General features: G+C 43.7%; 1 protein-coding gene across 1 annotated transcript; it reads left to right on the top strand.

Annotated features, from left to right (window-relative positions):
- Positions 1-193: 193 nt before the first annotated feature.
- On the top strand, positions 194-22,105 carry LOC144136426 (uncharacterized). Its single transcript, XM_077668730.1, has 11 exons — positions 194-609; positions 1,985-2,175; positions 7,255-7,327; positions 8,613-8,888; positions 10,539-10,652; positions 12,099-12,163; positions 13,744-13,836; positions 15,106-15,273; positions 15,920-15,997; positions 19,967-20,118; positions 20,275-22,105. The coding sequence occupies exons 1-11, from the start codon at positions 315-317 to the stop codon at positions 21,530-21,532; spliced, it is 2,763 nt and encodes a 920-aa protein (XP_077524856.1). The 5' UTR covers positions 194-314; the 3' UTR covers positions 21,533-22,105.
- The last annotated feature ends 286 nt before the right edge of the window (positions 22,106-22,391 follow it).

The following is a 22,391-nucleotide window of genomic DNA, read 5'->3' as shown; positions in this document are numbered from 1 at the left end:
GTTTAATTAAAAAAAAACAATTCCACTATTTAATTGTTGCTTTGTTGTTTTTGTAAACGCAAAACAAGTATAAATTTACAGCAAACTAAAAATGAGCACTAATATTGTGGCGAAGAATCTAAAACATTATTAGTTATTGATGTATTTTTGTGATGCTTTGTTCGCTCGTGCTTGCATTCACTGCGGTCCTTTTACTGTCATGGCTGCTATGGCGCGTATGATGGCGCGTTTGTGATCGCGCGGCCTACTTGAATCGCTCCGTGCGGAAAAAATTGCCCCGGGGCGTTGTGAACGTGGGCATTTTTTCTTTCGAAATGTCCGCTGAACATGCGTTGAAAGCTCCGCCTCGAATGCACGGAAAACACCCTGCACAGTCGGCCACAGTGCCCACATTTCGAACTATCTACAAGGAACAGTGCGACAACCTATACGTGTGCAGTCGACGGGCGCTGTTATCGAAAATTCCCGATGATGCGTCACTCGATCTTTACGTGGATATAATACGGGCTGATGAGTGGAAGCCGGTCTTGCAGGCTTTGCGCTTGGACAGGAGTCTAGAGGCGATCTCATTCAGGTCGTCTTTTCTGAGCAACTACCCCGAGCTCATTGGTATGTGTTGTTCCAAGCCGATATTTTCGTGACAGCTGTTTGGAGCAGTTTGCAGCGTTGCGCCGCGGCATGTAGGACTGTGATCACCTGAACGGCAACTCGCATTTGACAATTCGTAACTGGCTAAGCTCGCAACAAGCGGAGGAGCAAACAAAAAGGAAATTGAGCATATTCGGTACAAACAGTTTCATTTGTGAATACCAAAGTGCATTGTGATGCATGACGGTGATTGCTGCATCTTGTTACTGTACTGTGTGCAAAATCTCACAGTGCACAACTTTTCTGCGCAGTGGTTTTCACGTATTACGTATTCTGCACTAATTTATACTTGCAATTCATTTCTGAGGAGCGAAAATTTACATCACAATGCTCACCATGGAAAATAAGTATTGCATGACAGCATTGCTTCAGTCTTCGATCTCGGAGTATTTTTTTTTTTTTTTGCTAGCGGTCTAATGAAATGTTGAATTCACAGCTCTGAATTCAAAGCCTCGATGTGTTAAAACGTCCAACACACCTAATAAGGCAGAAACACATCCCTTCCGAACAACTGCAAGGCTGAAATTAAAACTCCAGATGTTTGGTGCCTAATTTGTGAATAATCGTTTCTCCAGTTGCCTTTTCTGAACACTTTCCAGTGTTCTTATCTTTTGTTGCTACAGGTACACTGGATTCAATTGGATTAGTAGCCGATTCCCAGAAGTAATGGTGGCTGTTACCATAGATAATTGACTATATAATGCCACTCTTTCTAAACAGAGTTTTGTTGGCTAAATAGGCAGTTGAGAGACGCTGCGTTCGCATATGGGAACTCGACCTGAACGCTATCAAATCACGCCTGTACGAGGCACAATTTCCACAAATGTGGATGCTATAAAATGTGCAGAAGTCTGAAAAGTCTTGTGTTGAAAGGTGCCAGGTCAGGCATGCAAAATGACTGCAGGAATCAGTTTTTTTGTTTTTAATGGATGGCTCTATGTTTCATGGTAGCTGTGGTATGGCTCGGTGAGTGTCAATTTCCATCTGCATGTCTGGCAAGCATGCATAAACGCTTTAAAGTGCCTCAGAGCTTGTTGAGTTGCTTGCAGCGACTTATCACAAGAATGGGTCAAAAGAAGTATAATTCAGATCAAAATTGTGCTGAATCACAATGTGGATATATGAAAACCCTACAGAAACTGCATAGTTAATCTTCAGGCAAGTTCGGAACTTTTTCTCGGCAATCCTGGTGTGCTCCTTATAAAAATCTGATATTTAAAAAATTTATCCCCCAGTGGATCAAAAGTCGCACCTGAAGGAGATGTAGAGTTTTATGCTTGCTTTTCTTTGTCTCCGCTCGATCGCATTACAGATGCTTTTGTCCTTTTCTGTGCAGCTGATGTTGGCCGTTTGCAACTAGTGCAGAAAATGCAACAAATCATCCGTGTGCCACCACTCTTCACACCAGAGAGCTTGAAGGCATTTTGCTCTGCTCTGTCGGAGCACCTGAAGAACAATGCCAGGCTTCGATCCCTGGAGTTGATTGGCTTTCCTTTCTCACTGGCTCATCTGCAGGACCTATCACTGGTACGATGTCATCAGTCTGAACTATGCCACAGCTTCGTTTACCCAGATTCATGCCTGTCAAATTGACCAAAAAAATTTTTTACCATCCCTTTCAGGCGTTGCTTGCCATGTCTGTCAATGATTTACATATGCACCTATGCGTGTGAACTAATGGCGTACATCTAGACAGTTTGACGTGCATTATAACCAGCTGTACTAGTCAAGCCACATTAGTTTTTTTCTTTTAACCTCCACATGGCGATGGAGGATCTTGCACATTTTGTCGTTGAGCAGCCGCACCTCCAGAGGCTCCTGCATCTAGTTTCCCCTACGGGAACTCCGAGACTGGTCTCGTCCTGGAGAACTGTAGCGACGAGGAGATGGTGATCGAGAGAAGTGACGCTGTGCTGAGCCCGCTTGCGAGATGTAGTCCGCGATCTCCTGCGGTCGTTCTCCACACGTCGGACGAGGACAACCGACGCGGAATCTTCAAAGACCCATCTCCTTGTATGGGCAGCGGCGCCAAACATGTCCAGCCTCACCGCAATGGTAGCACAGCGGCTGATTGTCTGGTGCTCTCCAGATATCCGTTCTGCGTCGTCCTAGGCGCTGTGGAGAATTCGACTGGAGAGGTTGACTCCGCATAGCGGCGGAGGCAGGTGCATCGTAACGTGGGTTCGGCTGGGACGGAATAAAACGTGTGACGGCGGCGTAGCTGAGATCAGGGTGCTGCGGCTGTACTGGGTCTGGGAGAGGTAGTGGTGTGCTCGTGCTTAAAGCTTGTTGCACCTCCTCGCGAACAACATCAGCAAGTGTGGCAACCTGAGGCTGTACCTTAGCCGGAAAGAGCTTCGACAGTTCTTCGCGCTTAATGGATCGAATTATCTCGCGTAGAGATTCTGCCAAGTTCATCGTGCCTCCTTCCACAGTGGCCGTGTGCATCGATGCTGTTGGGCAGTTGTACTGTCGGTCCCTCATGTCAAGAGACTTCTCGATGGAGCTCGCCTCCTTTATGAAGTCAGTTACACTCACTGGAGGACTTCGAACCAGGCCGGCGAACAGCTGCTCCTTATTTATTCATTTATTCAAGATACCTACAGCGCCTTGAGAGGCATTATTGTAGGGGGGGGGGTAAGTACATTAACAGTAAAATTCAATACAGCACAAGAGAACAAAACAGAAATAAAAGTTACAGAAAAATGATAAGAACTTCCAAAAAGATAAAAGCATTCTGATTGCACCCGAGACACAGAACCAACACTGACAGCAGCATAATCAGAATATTGCAAGGTCAATTGCTGCCTGGAAATTCTCGCTCTCAAACACTTCATTAGGCAGCAGATTCCAGTCACTTATTGTGTTGGGAAAAAATGAATATTTAAATGTATTGATCCGGCAGTTATACCCTCTAATTTTCATGGTATTGTCCCTTCTACTCGAAACGTAGTGAGGTTGCCTTAAATAGAGGCTTTTATTAATTCCTGTTTTATTATTGTAAATGTCGTACAAAAACTTTATTCTAAAAACTTTTCTTCGGTGGGATAATAACTTCCAACCAAGAGCTTCCCGAAGTTCAGAACCTCTAACCTTAAAGTTGTAATTCCCAGTTACGAACCTTGCTGCCCGCTTCTGAACTCGTTCTAGCTTGTCCTTTAAAATATTTGTGAACGGGTCCCAACATACGCATCCATATTCGAGAATTGGCCTGACATTCGTAAAGTACAATGTTTCTTTTAGGCGTGGAGTCGTATGTTTAAAGTTTCTTTTAAAAAGGTTGAGAACGCAGGAAGCCCTGTCAGTTATCGCGTCGACGTGTGCGGTCCAATCCAACTTCGCTGTAAATGTGATACCGAGATACTTTACTCTGTCCTTTGTCTGTAGAACAGATTGATTTAGATTATAGTTGCCCCATATCTTCTTTTTTTTCATCAGGAAGCTTACCTTCCTCTCCTCCGACATGCTTGGGTCCGCACGTCGGAAGAGTCGCTTCGTTTCTTCGGCGTACACCGTCACACTCTCGTTGGGGAGTTGATGTCGGGCACGCAAAAGCAGGTCAGCCTTCTCCTTGCGTAATGTGCTGTCCTTGAACACTTGGAGAAACTCGGATTTGAACGTATCCCACGTTCGAAGGCCAGATTCGTTGTTAATAAACGAGGTCCTCGCGTAGTCTTTGAGGGCGAAATAAACATGACGCATCTTGCAGTCAGCGCCCCAGCCATTGTAGATGGCCACCCGATCGTACTGGTCCAGCCAGTCTTCGGCGTCCTCGTGGGGTTGGCCGTGGAAATGCGGTGGCTCACGCTGGCGGTGGAGCAGGACCAGCGGAACTGTAGTTGGGTTGGTATTCATTGTGGGAGCCCTTCGGGGTGGATTAGAAGGGAGTAGTTCAAATTCGGGAGATAGGCCTTGCAGTCGGCGACTGCCCTGGTGGACTGGCGTGTCTACCTTAGGTATTTCTCCGGGACTTGAACTGCGGCTTGAAGGGGGCATACGGTACATGAACAACGTACCCAGCACCTGCGCCAGATGTCACGTTGGCGTTGGCGTAGAGTCAGCAACGACATTAAGCGACCGAGAGTCAGTAGCGGCGCAGCCCTGGACGAGAGCGCTTCCTCAACACTTCGTTCTCTTCTTGATCGGCGCGTTCATCTTCCCGAGCGCTGGCGTCAATATGTCCCTGAATACCGTTCCAAGAGTTGCCTGTAAATGGGTCCCTGATTACCGTTATACACCTGCCGCGGTGGCTTAGTGGTTAGGATGCTCGGCTACTGATCCGGAGTACCCGGGTTCGAACCCGACCGCCGCGGCCGCGTTTCGATGGAAGTGAAACGCAAAGGCACCCGTGTTCTGTGGGATGTCAGTGCACATTAAAAATCCCTAGGTGGTCGAAATTGTTCCGGGTCTTCTTTTCTTCTTTCACTTCCTCCTTTATCCCTTCCCTTACGGCAGGGTTCAGGTGTCCGCCGAAATCTGAGGCCGATACTGCGCCATTTCCTTTCACCAAAAACCAATTTTCAATACTGTTATAGCATCCAAAGCCTCTGTGGTGCTTCATCGTAAATGTTAGCATTGTAACTGCAGAATTATCTCCACTTCTGTTTTTCAGCAACATTAGCTGCCTTTTTTTTGCTACCTTAAATGCCTCTTGCTATCTTTAGTGCATGAGGGTTCACTTGCATTTTCGCATGTGATATAATCAATTGAGGTTTCTGCATGTATAGAGTCTTGGGCAGCAGACCCGTTGTTGTGGTGAAAAGAATGGCGAGTTGACCTTTTACTTACTCCACAATCTTTACCAATTATGTGTATCTTCATTTCTTTCCTACTGTATAAAGTTACAAAAAAATATCTCAAGACCAAATTCTACTTTATACAGCTGGCATTACATGCGTTTACACCCCAGCCACACTCGCACAAGAAATGGCAGTAAATGCTTAAGGCCTCAAGCTTGTTAATGCCATTATTTCGCAGTTGGTACTGCGCATCCACATTTAATGTCATACGAGAGTCACGATGACGGTATCGCTTGTAAGGCAGTCAAAGCTTTCACCTGAATATTTACAGTGCTAATGAGCACAATATCTCGAGAGTATTGTTCAAATGTAATATAACAATTATCTTGCAGAAAATACCAATGTTCTTGCTTGACAAGTCGAAAAAGTAGCCATAAACTCGCATGTCACCACACAATCCAGGAGTATCTCTCTAAAGTGCTCGTAAAAATGGTGCCGTTCGCACCGAAAATGCAGTAGAAATGCCTCATCTGACTGAAGGTTATGAATTAATGATTTGCTACTGGTTAGGAGGTTGGTACTAGCAAAGTTGCATGCTTTTCTGTGTGTGGAATAGAGACAGAAATGGGCATTGCTTGGGTGAAGGAGTTGTGGCAAACTCAGTAGGTTGCGAATGGCAGTAAGGCTGATGCCATTGAATTCATGTGTGTAGCACCGTGCATATTCTATTAAAATTTAAGGCGGTAAGCACTTAAAGGACTATAGGCAGCTAATTTTATTGCATGTTTTCTTCTTTCAAACAATGCGTTACTCACTGGAATACATAGGTCACCACGTGGTATTCGTCTGCCACCGCTAAATAACTTATAATTGAATTTCTTCCCTCATACTGTTTCTGTTTCATCAACCTAACAATGGCTGTGACGTGTAGTTGAACTTTAGGTCCTGTGAGACACAGGAGAACTGAATTTTAATTGCTGATACATAGTTTTAACTCACTAAAGCAATTAAACCAGCCTGCTTCAAGAGCTATAATTACAGCGAACAACAAATCAGCAGTTATATTGCCGTTTTTTCGTGCCTCAAGTGACCTAAAGTTCAACTATACATCATAGCCTTCTTTCGGTTGATAAAACTGGAACAGTGTCAAGAAGAAATTCAATTATAAGTTATTTAGCAGTCATAGGCGAATACCACAGGGTGCTCTATGTATGCCTAAGTCTAACGCATCGTTTGAAAAAGAAAACACGCAAGCAAAAGTTTGGTATTTATAGTCCTTTAATAACATTAACTAGCATGTGGCATGGGTATTAAAGGCATTAACCAGGTTTGTTTACACTGTTGCTTTGTGCACCATTCTTTATATTCTTTATTATTTAGAAATGGGAAATATTCAATATTTTATTCAACTCTTGAAGTTGCCAAAACTTCACTCTCCTGTGGTGTCATTTAATTTTTTGGATTAACGAAGCCTTATTAGGCATGTATAACTGCCTTGTTTTGGGTCGACAGTCTTGAGTGAGCTTTAAAGAAAGCATTCCAAATGGTGTGAACACATCATTCATAACAGTCAGGCAAAAGTTGTAAGTCCCTATATCATGTGCTCAATCATGGGATACATTTACTTGCAGCACCTTTACGTGAAAGAAATTTGATATAAATAGCATCCATGCAGTATGGTTAGCATATGTTACATAGGTGCTGTATATTGCCGTACTTCTTTTGTCAAGGTAGGAATCCCACTTTGTGCTACGTGAATGTATAAACTGACTTCACTGTGAAAAAAAGCTTTGAAAACATGAATAACTGTGTTATATAGCAGCAGCTTATTGAGGCAAGTGACCTTTTTTTCTCTTTTTCCTAACAGGGCATTCGGGCTTCGACTTCCCTTGCATCCCTCAGTTTTGATGGCAGTTCACTCGGAAGGCAAAGCCTGGAAGGTGAGGTGGGATTGTTTTCAAAAAGAAAATTTTAGAGAAGAGCAGCACCTATGGCAGATTCACTCTTCTCATATAAAATTATGTTTATATGCTTGTCAGACATTATTTCTTTTATAAATGTTCTAGCTTTAAATATATCACTTGTACAAGTGTTCGATCACTCGCCTTTACTCTCGTTTATCGGATTGTGATCAGACACTCAAATGCATGCTGTTGTTTACTTTTTTACTTGTGTCCATCCTGGTGATGGCTCAGTGGCCCAAGGTCATGGTGTCATATCCCATCTACGACAGCCACATTGCGATGGAGGCTGCCCATGTGTGTGTCATTTTGGTGCATTAAGCCCTGGATACCGCCGCCACTTTTCTTTTACTTATGTATGTACTTAGCACGTACTTAATTAAGAGGAAACCAGTCAAACAGTTGAAGCACAAGAAGAAAGGAATGCTCAGAGCGACTATTGGACTATCAACTGTGCCTTATCGAAGAAAATATATCCCCAAGCAAGGTTAGCAGGGTACGTGCAGTGCAGATTGCAGCAGTCACCTGAGGATGACGGAAGGAAGATAGACAGCAAATCTATTTGCAGTGATTGACAATAGTTTGGTGTCTTATTTTCTCTGTGTCACTCTGAGGTGAGCAAAGATAATGGCATGCATAGTGCAGCCCTATTAACCTTGCTGGGGGACATATTTTCTTCAATAAAATACAGTTGATGGTACAGTCGTCATTGTGTGAATTCCTTTCTTTTCTTTTGTCTGTTTGGTCTCCTCTTAAGTATCTGCCAAGTGGCCCAGATTTCTATTTTCCTACTATGTATGTTCATGTTCTAGTGTGTGTACAATATGTAAATAGTCTCTAGTTCTTTCCACTATCTCCTTTGCTTCCACTTCAGGCCTTTTTCCTTCCTGTCTGTCACTCTGTCCCTTTTATTTCCACCAGCCGCTGTTCATGTGACCGACTGGAATGTGGAAGTTTGTGTGGTTAAATCCCCCTTTTTACCTTCTTGATCTTCAAAAATAAATCACTGCCATCACAGCAGCACATACGTGGCATAAAGCGTCTTGTGCTGAAGACACCAACAGTTCTTGCTGTTGTAGTGAAGCAATAGCAGCAGTATATGATGGAGGTTGTCAGTAGTCTTGCAGACCATCTTGTTTCATCTCCTGCAGGACTTCAACAAAGGCCTGGCATTGGTAAAAGCTAGCTTTACCTATTTTTCACTTGTCTTTGCATGCCAAGAATTCTTTGAAACACACTTCTTTTCTGCCCCACCCTCTTGCAGCATTGTGCCATGCCCTGCGGGAGAAGGAGAGTGTCCGCCAGCTCAGCCTTTGTGACTGCCATCTGGGTAGCAACGAGGTCGAGCTGCTAGCCTGGCTTCTGCAGCAGCAGAGTCTGGGCCGCCAGGGGGCACTGTGGCAGGGCGTGCTGCGACAGAGGACGCTGGCACTTGACTCACTTCGTGGGCTGCGGCGACTCAGCCTGTGCCGGAACCCTCTCGGAGACCAGGGCGTCTGTACATTAGTCGAAGCACTTGCAGACAACTTTTGCCTTCAAGGTATGTGGCTAGGTGTTGTAACTGGTGACGCAATTGTGAAGTTGTGGGAGGCTGGCCTCTCACTTAGGCTGCTTACTTTGTAATGGCTGAAAAGTATCAACCGCTGACCAATCGTCAAGACAAAAAGACATTTTGGCCCCACTACAGGCGCTGAAGCATCTTTGACCAGGCACATTTCCTGGCCAGACAGATTTCTGCCAACTAAATCCTCAATTACTTTGTAATAATTGGAGCTTTTTTATGGTAGTCCAAGAAAACACAGGAAAAGAAATAGCGCTCTCTAGTATGATGTAGTTGTGTCGCAGATTCCCTAAGCAGTTTGGAGCCAGCCACTAGCTGGCAACACCTGAAGTGCGCTACAATTGTCTGGGCTGCACCTGTTGTGCATTTTTTTTCTTTCACATTTAATCAACATTTTCAAGTTTGCACAGAAACTTTGCAATGTGCCTAGTCGTTCATTTTGTGATCGCTCCCATAATGAACTGCATTGCATGACTTGCAGTTAACCATTGGCCACCAGTGTATCCACCTCCTCTGCACCCATTTCCTTTTTGTGTGGCATCGTCTGCACCAGTATGTAATTTCTGCTACTATAATATTCATCCTTTTAAGTGTGGCCCCTACACTTAAGCTTTGCAATAATAAAATCACTGAGAAAAGTCAAACGTTTTGTTAATGTGAATATTTCATTGTTGCATCAAAAGAATGCAAAGAGATATTTTTGACTACGAACAGGCAGCACTTGAACAGCATTGTTATTATGAGTAACCCCATTCAGGTTTTGTACTGCGACGTATACCAACTCTGTGATCACAGTTAAAATGCAGCACATGCATTCATGGGGGAAACAATGTAAGGCAGGCTTCAGCCCATTACTGTTTTCCATGTGACCATTTTATAAGGCCTTATTGGCAAAAATCGAGATAGTATCTTTAAGCCCAATTTTAATAGGGGCAGCAGTATAGTGATATAGTTCTTCACCACCACTTTACAAAGCTTCATTAACATAGGAGGACATTTGAAACATGTCTCATTGCTTGGAGGGACGAAATTAATTTAATACTATCAGTATTTGTGAAAAACTATCTCACTATATTGTTGCCCTTGTTAACATTGGGCTCAAAGATACTCTCTCGATCCTTGCCACTAAGGCCTTATGAAATGGTCACATGGAAAATAGTAATGGGCTGAAGTATGCTTAACATTGTTATTTATTCTACCCTTTAATGTATTGGGAAACAAATATAATCAACTCTAGGTAATTCAGATTTGAAGTGGACTGAAAAGTTCAAATTATGTGGAGATCAAATTAGGGAGAGCCTTTTTTAATACACGTAATGTTGGCATGACCAAAGCTTCAGTTCCAATAAACTGGCACTTCAAATTAGTGATATTCCACTGCATGGCAATCTGGAACAAAAACTGCCTATGAAATGCTGAAACTATTGGCAGGTTTTGCAAACCAGTGATTTCGTCCAGGGAGTGTCTACTTACACTACTGTAACCTCTGCTGGAGAGTCTGTCCTTTTATTTTCCTCTTTTTCTCCTTTTTTCAGCACGATTAATTCCTACCGAGCTGGGTGGAGACCATTCAGCTAAGAGAGGCTGAGTAGGAAGTATGCTTAACGCAAATTTTTCTCCTTCTGACAGCCCTTGACCTTCAGTGCTGCAACGTCGGCAGCAGTGGTGCCAGAGCCTTGCTTGATCTTCTGGACAACAATGTTGTACTGGAGGTGGTTGACATCCGGCAAAACCCAAATGTTGGTAAGGTCCCAATATTCAGTATTCCTGGTATTCCGGTAGCCAGTAAGCAGAAGTCAGTGCGCTGTGTTCTGTATTTAAGAACCAGCACTCAGTAACAAAGCTGAGTAGTGCTCAGATTTGAATATTGATTTGGTTCCAGTCTTAAGTAGCACGGTTCATTCTCCTGCACGTGCATCTGTGCACATGTTTGTGAAAAGCAGTTTCTGATCATTGCTTAGAAGCACATATGTCAAAACTTAAGTTAAGGACAACGCAGCGAGCCATGGAAAGAAAATTTATAGGTGTAACGTTAAGAGACCGGAAGCGGGCAGAGTGGGTGAGGGAACAAACATGGGTTAATGACATCCTAGTCGAAATCAAGAGGAAAAAATGGGCTTGGGCAGGGCATGTAATGCGAAGGCAAGATAACCGCTGGTTCTTAAGGGTAATGGAGTGGATTCCAAGAGAAGGCAAGCGTAGCAGGGGACGGCAGAAGGTTAGGTGGGCGGATGAGATTAAGAAGTTTGCAGGCATAGGGTGGGCGCAGCTGGCAAAGGGCAGGGTTAATAGGAGAGACATGGGAGAGGTCTTTGCCCTGCAGTGGGTGCAGTCAGGCTGATGATGATGATGCCAGAGCCAGTGCATTATCACAGGAAATGCATTTGATCTCCTTTCTGCTTGTCGTGGCCTATAACAACGTACCTCTCAGCAGTGAAAGCATAAAACATTTCTTATGGAAACCAGGCTTGCTGACGTAAACAGGAACTGATTCAGGCATGCCCAAGATTATGCTGGCACTGAAATATGGCATCATGAAAACTTGGGCATGTACAGAATCTGAAAATGTCCTTTGTGCAGGACGTATTTACGTGCTGGGTCAGTTTCGCCTTGAATTGAGTTTTATTTGGTGTCAGATAATTTGTGGTTCTGGTAACTACAATAATTTTGAATTAACTCAAGTCTGCTGTGCCAAATTTTGCTTTCCCTGTCCTTCCCTCAGGGAGGTTGGGTGCAGCAAGAGTGGTTGTTTTTTTATGAAGGCTTTACTCATGCAGCATCTTTCTTTTATTGTTCCTCAACGTTAGACTAATCAGGAAATTCAAATTACCACCTATGCCACAGAACAAGAGCATCGGATGTACCTGGATATAGTAAAGGTGAAAGCCTGTGAATTGTGCAGCTCTTACTCATTGTGTTTCCTGCGTTTTAGTGTGGATTACCAAACAATCTACAGCTTTGATCACTTCACTGTACTTTTCAAAAGTGCACACACTAAAGTGATCTACTCTGAAGTACACTGCAGTGTATATATGACGAGAATGTAAAGCACCGTAAAATGCCTTACGTGTGTGCATTCCTATTGCTGGCTCCTTTCAAGCATTCATGGAATGCTGTTTACAACTGCATTTCGTGTCGAGAAAACTTGAGCTAAGCCTTGTGTCTCAATGCTGCACCTCCTTTTTGTAGAGGGTGAACTTGCCAAGAACCTAGCTGAGAAGGTGGCATCAAATCGACATGGAAGACATTGTGAGGTGAGTGTCCTGTGCTGCCTTGCTGCTTGATTGAAAAGTGAGTCGCAGAAACCATTATGGTCAGATGGAGAGGTCTTTGCTTCAGTGCACTGCTTTATACAGTGAAACCTTGTTCATACGGTCCCAGTTCATGCAGTTTCCCGGCTCATACTCTAAAAAATCGCGGACAATAAAATGTCCCATAAAGTTACACTTTTTTTTTTCCAGTGAATATGTTTCCGAGTAACTCGATTTCCCGAATACTACGTTCAAAACTTCGCGAAATTCTGGTTTGGTTGTATAATGTGTTTGGCTACCAACCACACATGCGAGTGGGCCAAATTTGAAGGCATGCGACATGAAGAGCTGGGGGTCTCCCTGCGGTGCCTAGCTCCATAAAAAATGAAATCAAATGCTTGTAAAGGATGTTAACGTTGAAAAAGAGATTTCAGTTGAAAGCTATTGCTATGCAGTGCACAAGGGCAAAGGCGCAAAGCATGTGAGAATGAACAATGAAGCGCTTACATACAAGCGTACCGGGTCTGGGGAACGCAGCATGGAGAGCAAGAACACTGCAACAGTCAGCCGTTCCAGCGGCTTCCTCACAATGCATAAGTGACATGGGGCGAAGCATCCAAAACTGGCAAGGATGATATCAGAGCTGTGCAATATTGTTGTTGACGGACTGGATTTGTTGTGAAGTGTTTTCAGCGCTTACAGCAATGCTACGCACACTGAATTCTGCGAGCACTAAAAAAGGAACTGTAGAGACCTTGTCAAGAAATAAATGCTTTTGAACCTCACTCTATAGCTATATTATTCAAAATAAGGCAGTTTGGATAATATATGTTTTCCCGGATGTTACGTTTTCCCCCACTTTTTAAAATGTGTCAGTGGGATTTTACTCTATATCATTATCATCTACACACGCATAGTTTCACAGCACCATAAAAAATGAAATCAAGTGCATCTGATGTTAACATTGAGAAGATTTCAGTTGAAAGCTCTTCGTTATCTACTTTTTTATCCTAGTGGCGACATGCATTCCTTGGAGCTGGCGCATGCATACCTTGGAGCGGCATCAGCTCTCTTCCCCCGGTTTTGATCCGCATGGCCCATTCCACAGAAAAAAAAGCAGAAACTACTTATGCATGTACAAAGCTGCTGGCTTGGGCACACAGCAACTCTACCCTGGTCTCTGCCCTCTGGCAAAGAACAACTTGGGCAGTCAACTAATTCCAGTTGGGAGTCTTAAACCAGTCTGTTATGTGGAGTATACTTCCCCTTTGACCACAAAACTGCCCAGTCATTCATAGACTACTCTGGCTGTCTGTTCAGTGGCAGTGTCAGTCATGCGCAGCATCATCATTGTATTAATCACTTTGAAACCAAATAGTGACGATCGCTCTTCATATCCTGTGGGTAAGCAACTCTAATTTTTTTTTTTTCCTCTGCGGCGTTTTTCAGCATTTGCATACCACTCATGTTGTGAAGACTAGGGGGCTTATTTGCGCCTGCTTTGTCTTTACCACAGCACATGCCACAAATCCTCTGCCAGCAGTTTTGAGCTAACAAATTGCGAATCTTTTCTGTCTGGGCAGTATGACCTGCTTCCTCTGGGTAAGAGCCAGCCGGTGCCCGAACCGCCAGCCACTCACCACCAAAGAAGCCAGTCAGTGGGGCGACCTGTGGAGGCAAGTGAGCACGAGTTCTTTTGCCAAATGCTTTTTCTAGGGTGCCTTTGATTGTGGCAAAAAACTGCGCATTTTGAGAGCAAGATCTGCATTGTATGGTTTCACGCGTTATACCGAAAAGAAAACATTCTCAGACACTGTGAAGAGGGTGAAAGTTTTACAATTTACTCGCTAATAAATCTGCTTGCATAGTAAACACATTTCCTAGATTCTTCAGTAAACCTTAGAAAATTTTTAATTTACCCCAGTGTAAATTTTATCCTGTGTGATTAATGTACCTCCCAAGCTGGCGCTTTTTTTTGTTTGCTAAAACTGCATTTATTATGCAAGCAGTATATGTGGTGCAAATTCTTAATTGCAGAGGGAGATGTGACATGTGCACTCACTGACTGATCTTACAGATTGTGAAAAGACACGGACATCTCGATTAATATTCAAATGGCTTCATGGAACTGTCCGTAACACCACGCAGTTATCAGAGGGTTTCCTATTTCTCATACCTGCGTTACACGGGCTTTTTCAATGGCAGTTCAGTTAACCGCCATTTGAGGATTTCAACTGCCGTTGAACTCAACTGGAATCGCCAGCTGTTACACGGGCACTTCGCGTTCAGTTCAGTTAGCACTCTAACCACATGACCTCGCATATGGAGCGGAAGTGTAAATAAAAAAAAAAACTGTCGGTGCATTTTTTTCTTGCTGTAAATGATCGTAGTGTATATATTCTTTACTATAGTGACAAATCTTTTTGTGTATTTTTTGCTTTGTGATAGAAATTTGCGGGTGCGAAGCACACTAAGCCAAGACAATTCAGTAAGAGGGCCAGTTTTTCGGTCCGTAGGTCGCCATCTTGTCAGTTGGCCGTTCAACTGGGATCCCCGATCTCAGTCGAACTCAACTGCCGTTGAGATTTCAACAGCTGTTAGCACTGCCGTGTAACACCGCTAACTGCCGTTCAGTTCAACTGAGAGTCAACTGAACTGCCGTTGAAAACGCCCGTGTAACATGGGTATCAGACTGCTTGATTATTTTTACTTTTTTTTTCCCCGTCCCCTTAAAATCCAAAAAAATCTGTCAGTGACTGTGTTGCCTGTTTTTTTCCCTGGAGGAACGTGGAAAGTCTTGGAGTTTCTCATTTGCAGTTGCCATGAGCAACAAGTCTTGCCATTATTTCCTTTGTTTTTGTGCATGCTTGCATTTGAATTGTTCAGGTTCTGAATTTGTGTTTACCTTATTTTTGTGTGCACTTATCCTTTGCATCCTCCGTCAGGTGAAGACCACACTGGGCAAATGGAAGCGCCGCTCGTCATCTCTGGGCAGGGTTGCCAACTCAAAGACATGCAAAGCTGGCGCTAGGTCTCCATCTCCGGACAGGTCAAACAAACCCTGCCGTCCCTCTCGTGAACAGCTTGGAAGACAAGCCTTGAAACGTGTTGAGGCGAGTTCATTTTGCGATCCACTTGGCTGTGAGCACCTTGCTCCCAAGTGTAGTTAGATAAACAGCGAGCAGAATAATGTGAAATCCTCAGTATTAGCCTTACAGTATGTCTGGAGTAAAAAGGAAAGATTTGATTCACACTGACCATGCCTGAGATGCAGCACATGACCCATGCATCGAAATTGAAGTGTAGGAGAAAAATGTGATATGATCTGGCGATATGTTGTGCAGCATTGTTATCTTTGTCCAGGAAGCAAAGAAAATTTCTCTTACCGAGACACTGAGGTCGGTTTGAAGTTGGCCCATATTGATTTATCTCTGCGTTCTAATGACAAAGAGTCTACTTTCACCGAAAATTGAGCTTTTGTGAACTACAGAAGGTGGCAAAATGAAATACCGGTATTGCCACCACTGCCCACTTTCACCAACAAACTGAGATTATTGTGATTATTGTTTGTAAAGGTGAATGCTAATGTTGTGAATTGTGCGACACGATGGCAAACTGTATATTAACATCCTAAGGTCGCTGAAGCCAGTTGCTGAAAGGGGAACACTGTATGCCTTGGTTTTATCATAAGCCAGAAAATAACACCAAACTGGAGTGCTTTTTTAAGCTCTTTGCCTGCTCATTTTTGTGCAACCCTAGGAGGATCTTCGTCGTTGCAAGGAAAACTTGAGAAAAGAGCAAGAAGTGAGGCAAGCTGCTGAACGGAAACTCCTGGAGGTTAGTTTTGAACTGTTATCAGCTGGTTTAACTTTGAGTACATCATTGCTCTGGCTGTAATAGTTTATTTGGCACTTGGTTTAATAATGAAGCGGGGACACGGGTCCTAGGAACCGAAAATTTGTGGAAAAATCAATTTTTCAATTTCATCATTTTCAGTCGCGAGGCTCTTTTCTAGTCACAAGTGAATTTTTATGGTCAGGATTCAAAAAAATTGTCAGATTAATGTGCCTGCGTGGTGCAGAGACTAGCAAAAATGCATTAAACTACACTCGTTCTCTGTGTCTTCGAATTTCAAAATGAGGTGCCATTCTTCTACGTTCTTCTGTTACGTACGTTCTTCTTGGTCTTGTTTGAAAGAGCAGTTCTTGGGCTGCCGTTTGCACCAGAGCAGAACCCCATGTGCCTCTTAAAAGCTAAGAGAAATGCCAACATGAAAAAAAGTGACATGGCCTCATAATTGGCTGCACGTGGCAAATCCAGCGGTTTTTATTGGCTAGCTTGATCTTCCCACCACTCCTGGTCGCCGCCATTTTGAAAAATGATTAGCATGTACACCGACCAATTTCAAGCAGGGGCCTTCAACATAGATACCTTATAAACGCATGTAAAGGCCGCACCCTGTTTTCCCAAAGGAAGTATTAAAGAAAGAACAAAGATCCCTGTAAGGGCCGCACCCAAACTTTCCACAACTCACGCGGGAATAGCCTTCGAAACATGCGCACGGGAGCCTCCAGGCCACGGATAGCGACCTGTGCCGCGGGTCATCATCACCGTTCGCATTCTCCTCCGCCGTGAGTTCCCACTATATATATTGGTACCAGTGTCACCAGCTCCAGCCTTTTGTCGCTGTCAATGGCACGGAAGTTGTGAAAGTGTGTTAGTTCATTGTAGTTGTGGCTTTCGTGTGCTGCCGCCGAGCGTTGCAGTTTTAGCGCAATGGGCAAGCACCTTAATAGCTACACGGCTGAGAATTGGCTCTCGAACACGGCAAGCATATGACAAGCAGGAAATTCGACGCAGATGAAAAGTGCATACGATGATGGTGCAACCAAAAGGATGCATTGAGGAGCACTAGCTGTAAAAAGCACACTTTCCGAAGCAAGCCTTGCAAGTTTCTGATGGAAGAAGATCTGCTCTGCTATGTGATGAAGTGCAGAACAATGGCTACGCGTTGACAACGGACATGCTGCACGACTTCTTGTGGGATGAGCATGCACCAGTGTACAGCACTAGCTTGGAGTCTGAAGACTCCGCGAGAGACAATTGAATGTAGAATAAATGCCACTCATTCCCCGATTGGCGTGTTTTTACTTAGAAAAAAAAAATCTTTTGCACATCCTGTAGATGCGCTGCATCCCGAAAATTGGCCCTCGAATCTGGAAAAAAAAGTTCGACCCTTACACGTTCGACCCTTACACGTATTTGTATTTGTACAGTAAATGCGCAAAAACTAGGTAGCAGTGTAAAGGAAAATTATATGTGCTCGTTGGCGCCAATGACTAATGTTAGTGTAGCGCATATCGGACCCTGAACCGAGGCCTCAAACATTGCTGGGCAACATTGATAATGGGCAACATTGACAATGGGCAGCATCGAGCATGGATCTTTGCAGCTTTCACCAGCGGCGCTTGAAAAGCCGACAGTTTATATGAGCGAATGTGAGATGCGGACAGAAAGCCGATCAAATGCAAGGACTCGGATCCGGTGACATGGGCCAACAGCGGGGGCTGCTGTTGATAGCATCGGGAGTTGTTAATGTTAACTGTGATACGTGGAGCCTTTGCAAGGATGGTTTGGCTGATTTTGTGCGGAGATGCCTCTGATTAGGAATGCCGCACCATGATTAATTCGTCTTCAGTACAGTAACTGCGCTGACATTGAAGATAAATGAAAATCCCAGTGAAATTTAATTATATGTATAATTAATGGTCATAAAGAATACTCGACAATAGACCATATTCAAACTATCAATCAGGTGATAGAGAAATGTGCAGAATAAAATCAACCCCTATATATAGCCTTGATTGATTACGAGAAAGCATTTGACTCAATGGAAACCTCAACAGTCATATAGATGTTGCGGAATCAGGGTGTAGAAGAGTCTTATGTGAAAATACTGGAAGATATGTATAACGACTGCACAGCTTCCATTGTCTTCCATAAAGTCAGCAATAAAATTCCAATAAGGAAGGGTGTCAGGCAGGGAGACATGATCTCGGCAATGCTATGCACCGCCTGTTAACAGGAGGTGTTCCGAGGCCTGGGTTAGGAACAGTTGGAGATAAGAATTAATGGAGAATACCTAAGTAATTTGCAATTCGCTGATTGGCTTGCTGAGTCACTCACGAGATGAGCTGCAAAGCTTGATCGATGAGTTAGGCAGAGCACAACAGCACAACGGTAGGTTTTAAAATTAACATGCAGAAAACCAAAGTAATGTTCAACAGTCTCGCAAGGGAACAGCAGTTCACAATTGGTAGTGAGGTTCTGGAAGTGGTAAGGGATTATGTCTACTTGGGACAGGTAGTGACCGCTGATCCGGATCATGAGAGGGAAATAACTAGAAGAATATGAATAGTCGAAATCAAGAAGAAGAAATGGGCTTTGGCAGTGCATCTAATGCGAAGGCAAGATAACCATTAGTCCTTAAGGATAACAGAGTGGATTCCAAGAGAAGGCAAGCATAGCGGGGGGAGGCAGAAAGTTAGGTGGGGGAGTTGAGGTTTAAAAGTTTGTGGGGATATGGTGGCCACGGTTGGCAAAGGGCAGGGTTAATTGGAGAAGCATGGGATGGGAGAAGCCTTTGCCCTGCAATGCGCGTAGTCAGGCTGATGCTGATGATGATAATTAATGTAAATATCTTTAAATGAAATGCATATTTGAAATCAGCTTGAAAAATTGCCTTAGGCATAGTAGCAGCACAAAAAAAAAACACACAAGAGAAGAATAGACACCGAGAGACACGCACAGACACAGCAGCGTGTGTGCGTGTCTCTCGGTGTCTGTTCTTCTCTTGTGTGTGTGTGTTTTTTTTTTGCGCTGCTACTATGCCTAATACAAGTAACAGACTCGCCAAGACCTCATTTTACTGAAAAATTGCGTAAGGCTGTGCAGTTTCATCGTCTGTTCATAAACAAGAAAGTTAGCATTAATCAAGGCAGTATGTAGCTTCAGAGATGTACTGAGAGAGATCAGCGCCAGCTCGTGGACTCTGACAAGAAGCCTGTAAGTGCTGAAAAGTTCTGCCGGGCCAGAAAAAGAAGCATTTCGAGGAAGACGACTGTGATTATGTGTCTGATGGATTTTAATGTCAGATAAACTTGTTTTTATGCCTTCATTTGCTGGAAATAATTCGAAACCATGTTTTGAAGCTTCTTTCCTCATTTTCTCAATAGTGTTTTTTTTTTTTTTTACCATGACATGTACTGTTGCTGACGGTATGTCTTGATGTAGTGGTTGCATTTGAATAACTTTTATGCATGTGAAAGATTGTGCATTCTTCTATGGAAAGAACAAACATGGGAGATGGAAAAACAAACATGGTTTCAATTTAGAAATTTAATTAATTTCACTTTAATTTAGAGAAAATCCGGGTCAATTTTTAAACATTATAGAAAAGGCTGTAACTTTTACACTGGCACTGTTAAAATTAAGGTGATGGTGTGGTTGTAGTCTATGGTTACTGCATAATACATAGACATAAATTTTTGCCAGGTTTTGATTTGGAAGTTGCAAAAAACTACGATGCAGTAATTAGCCACAAAATAATTTTAAATAATCTTGAAAACCACGAGGAATGCAGAAAAAGCAATTGCATATTTGTTTTTAGGATGCCAAATATGCTAGACAAGAAAATTTTATCCCTGCGTGTAAAAATTTTACAAATTTGGTTGAAGACCAGTGTGTCCCCCTAGTTGTTTGTAGTAGTGGTTGTGTACAGAGGCATAGTTTTATGTGGCCTTGCAGCTCTTTGAGGAAAACCGGCAGCTACGTTCTCAGCAGTGCAAGAATTGCAAGCAGCCCGGGTATTCGCTGGTTCCAGATTCTCTGCTGAAAGCGATAGAGAAGACCTTTCTCAAGTTTCATCAATTCCTGGCTGCTGAACCCACCACAAGGAGGTGAGCCCATTTCTTAAGTGACAGGGAACGTCTTCATGTTGTTTTAAGGGCCAAAGGCCGGCAGTTATTTTTTGCACCTCATGCATGTATGCTTTTATAGCAAGACAGAAAAAGGAGCAACCATTTGTTTTGTCTTCCTTTCTTTTTGCATCCTAGAAATTATACAGAGGTTGTCCAGAAGGCTCCAGAGCAGTCCAAGGAGGCTGTTTCACGCAGTTCAGCACCGGGACAGCTCCATCAAGCCCCACCAATGGATACAAATATCCATGCTGGTTCGACTGATGTCCCTGATTCCACAAAAGAACGTGTCATGGACCCAGGTGCACGCACTCACATGCCGTCCACATATGATTCAGCATCCATGCAAGCAACCGCTACATCGAAACCGCCCGTGCCTCTTGATACAAAGCTGCTTCAAAACTTTGTTCAAAGCAAAGCCAAGAAAATCATCTCTGAGATAAAGAGTAGGGGCACTAGTATGGCTGACCCAAGTCTGATAGGTGCCTCATTTGTTGCTCAAAATCACAGCAATGGGAGCTACAAGAAAAACTCTACCCCAATCACATCAATGAAAGACCCTGGTGCCTCACAGGTCCCTAGATTAAGCAGAGAGTTGAGTGACTCACTAGCCGACTTGTCTCCACTGGAGTCATCGAAACGCCTCTCAGAGATACTTGGCATTGATCAAGTGCCTTCCAAGCTCGTACAAAGCAAGTTGGGATCAGCAGAGTTTTTCCCTTTGGAAAGCGAAACTGGTTCAACAAAGTACAAGTCCGACTTTACAAGCAGTGCATCAATGGCATCAGCCTTTTCAGAAGCAGAAAAAAGTGGATCTCTAAAGAAAAATTATGTACCCTCTAGCTTAGCCTCAAAGCCTGGAAAAGGTCAGTCACAGAAACGTGACTCAAAGTCCTCTACCCAAACCTCAATGTCCTCTCACAATACCACTCTGGTATCCTCTATCCAGGAAGAGTTGGTATCAAATAGTTCCGTTCCATCAAGTTACAAACGCCAGCCAGGAGCTTCAGGCGCTGCACAGCATGCCACCAACAATGGCGTGAAAAAACCCTTTGAGGCACAGCAACGCCACCAGCTGTCTCTCTCTGACACAATATCTCTCTCCCTTTCACAAATGCCAAGCAAGTCTTTTGACATGGACACAGCTGACATCACAGTCAGCAGCATCCACAGTCTCGGGAAGCACAGGGACAACTCAAAGGGCTCGGCCAGAGACTTCTCGCAGCGGCACAGCACCCCAACACTTTCCCATTGTGCTCAGCAAGGCATGTTTGATGTTATCTCAACACCATCCAATGTCAGTTTGTCCCAAAACCAGTCTGAAGTGTCAACACCTTCCACTCCAGACACCATGACTCCGCCTCAGTTGGCCGGAAGCGATTTTGATGGGTTTTAGAGCGTTGCTTGCTCACAGATCAGTGACTTCTGCATGAGCTATATCTCCCTGCACATACACTTTGTGCTTCCCTGTCTCTCTGCAGACTTCAGTGAGAGATACAGGCATCTTAATTCCGTAGCTCATAATGGTGCACAAATGACAGGATACTCTGTGGCGTGCCGTCTTAACTCTAAAGGCGTGTGTAAATAAGTACATGTTTCTTGCTTGTATAAACAAGTGTGTAGAAATCATCTGAGCAAGTTGTTTTTATTACTCAATCACTTCGACAGTTTACCAGTGAATTTATTTGCCATCTTTGCAGTTTTTGGTATGCCAAATGGAATTTCATAAGTGCACCTGCACTTTGGCTTTCTGTTTGTCAGCATTTTCCAATGGGACAAATGTTTATTCAAATTGCTTCTAGTGAATTGTTTTCTGGTTATGAATGCAGTACATCACTTTCACAAGGACCTGTCATGTGTCACTTGCCGTAACCGTGTTATTGCTGCAGCAGCAATCTTTTGTTCGGGCTGTATATATATTTTGTGTTTGAATATTTATTTTTAGACACATAAACATTTAAGCATTCTCCTTCATTGTCACTGTCTTGTTTGCAGTTCCGTGTATGTGTGCCTGCTATAGCGCCGCAGAAGGTGTGCTGTCCTCCATCCTCCTCTTTCCCTCTCTCGTTTGCATGCCCTTTTTTTGGTACCTGGCAAGCGAGCATTCTGAGCATCACACACTTGTTGATGGGCCTTGTTGCCAGGTTGGTCATTTTTTCTTAATGACTTGTTCATCATGCTACAGCTTTCATGTGGGCCGCACTCATGCTTTGGCTGCCTTGTGTACAGGTATACGCATGCATGCAGCGGAGTGT

The sequence above is a fragment of the Amblyomma americanum genome, chromosome 6 (genome assembly GCF_052857255.1).
Source record: "Amblyomma americanum isolate KBUSLIRL-KWMA chromosome 6, ASM5285725v1, whole genome shotgun sequence".
NCBI lineage: Eukaryota > Metazoa > Arthropoda > Arachnida > Ixodida > Ixodidae > Amblyomma > Amblyomma americanum.
This window is presented reverse-complemented; position numbering and strand designations above follow the sequence as displayed.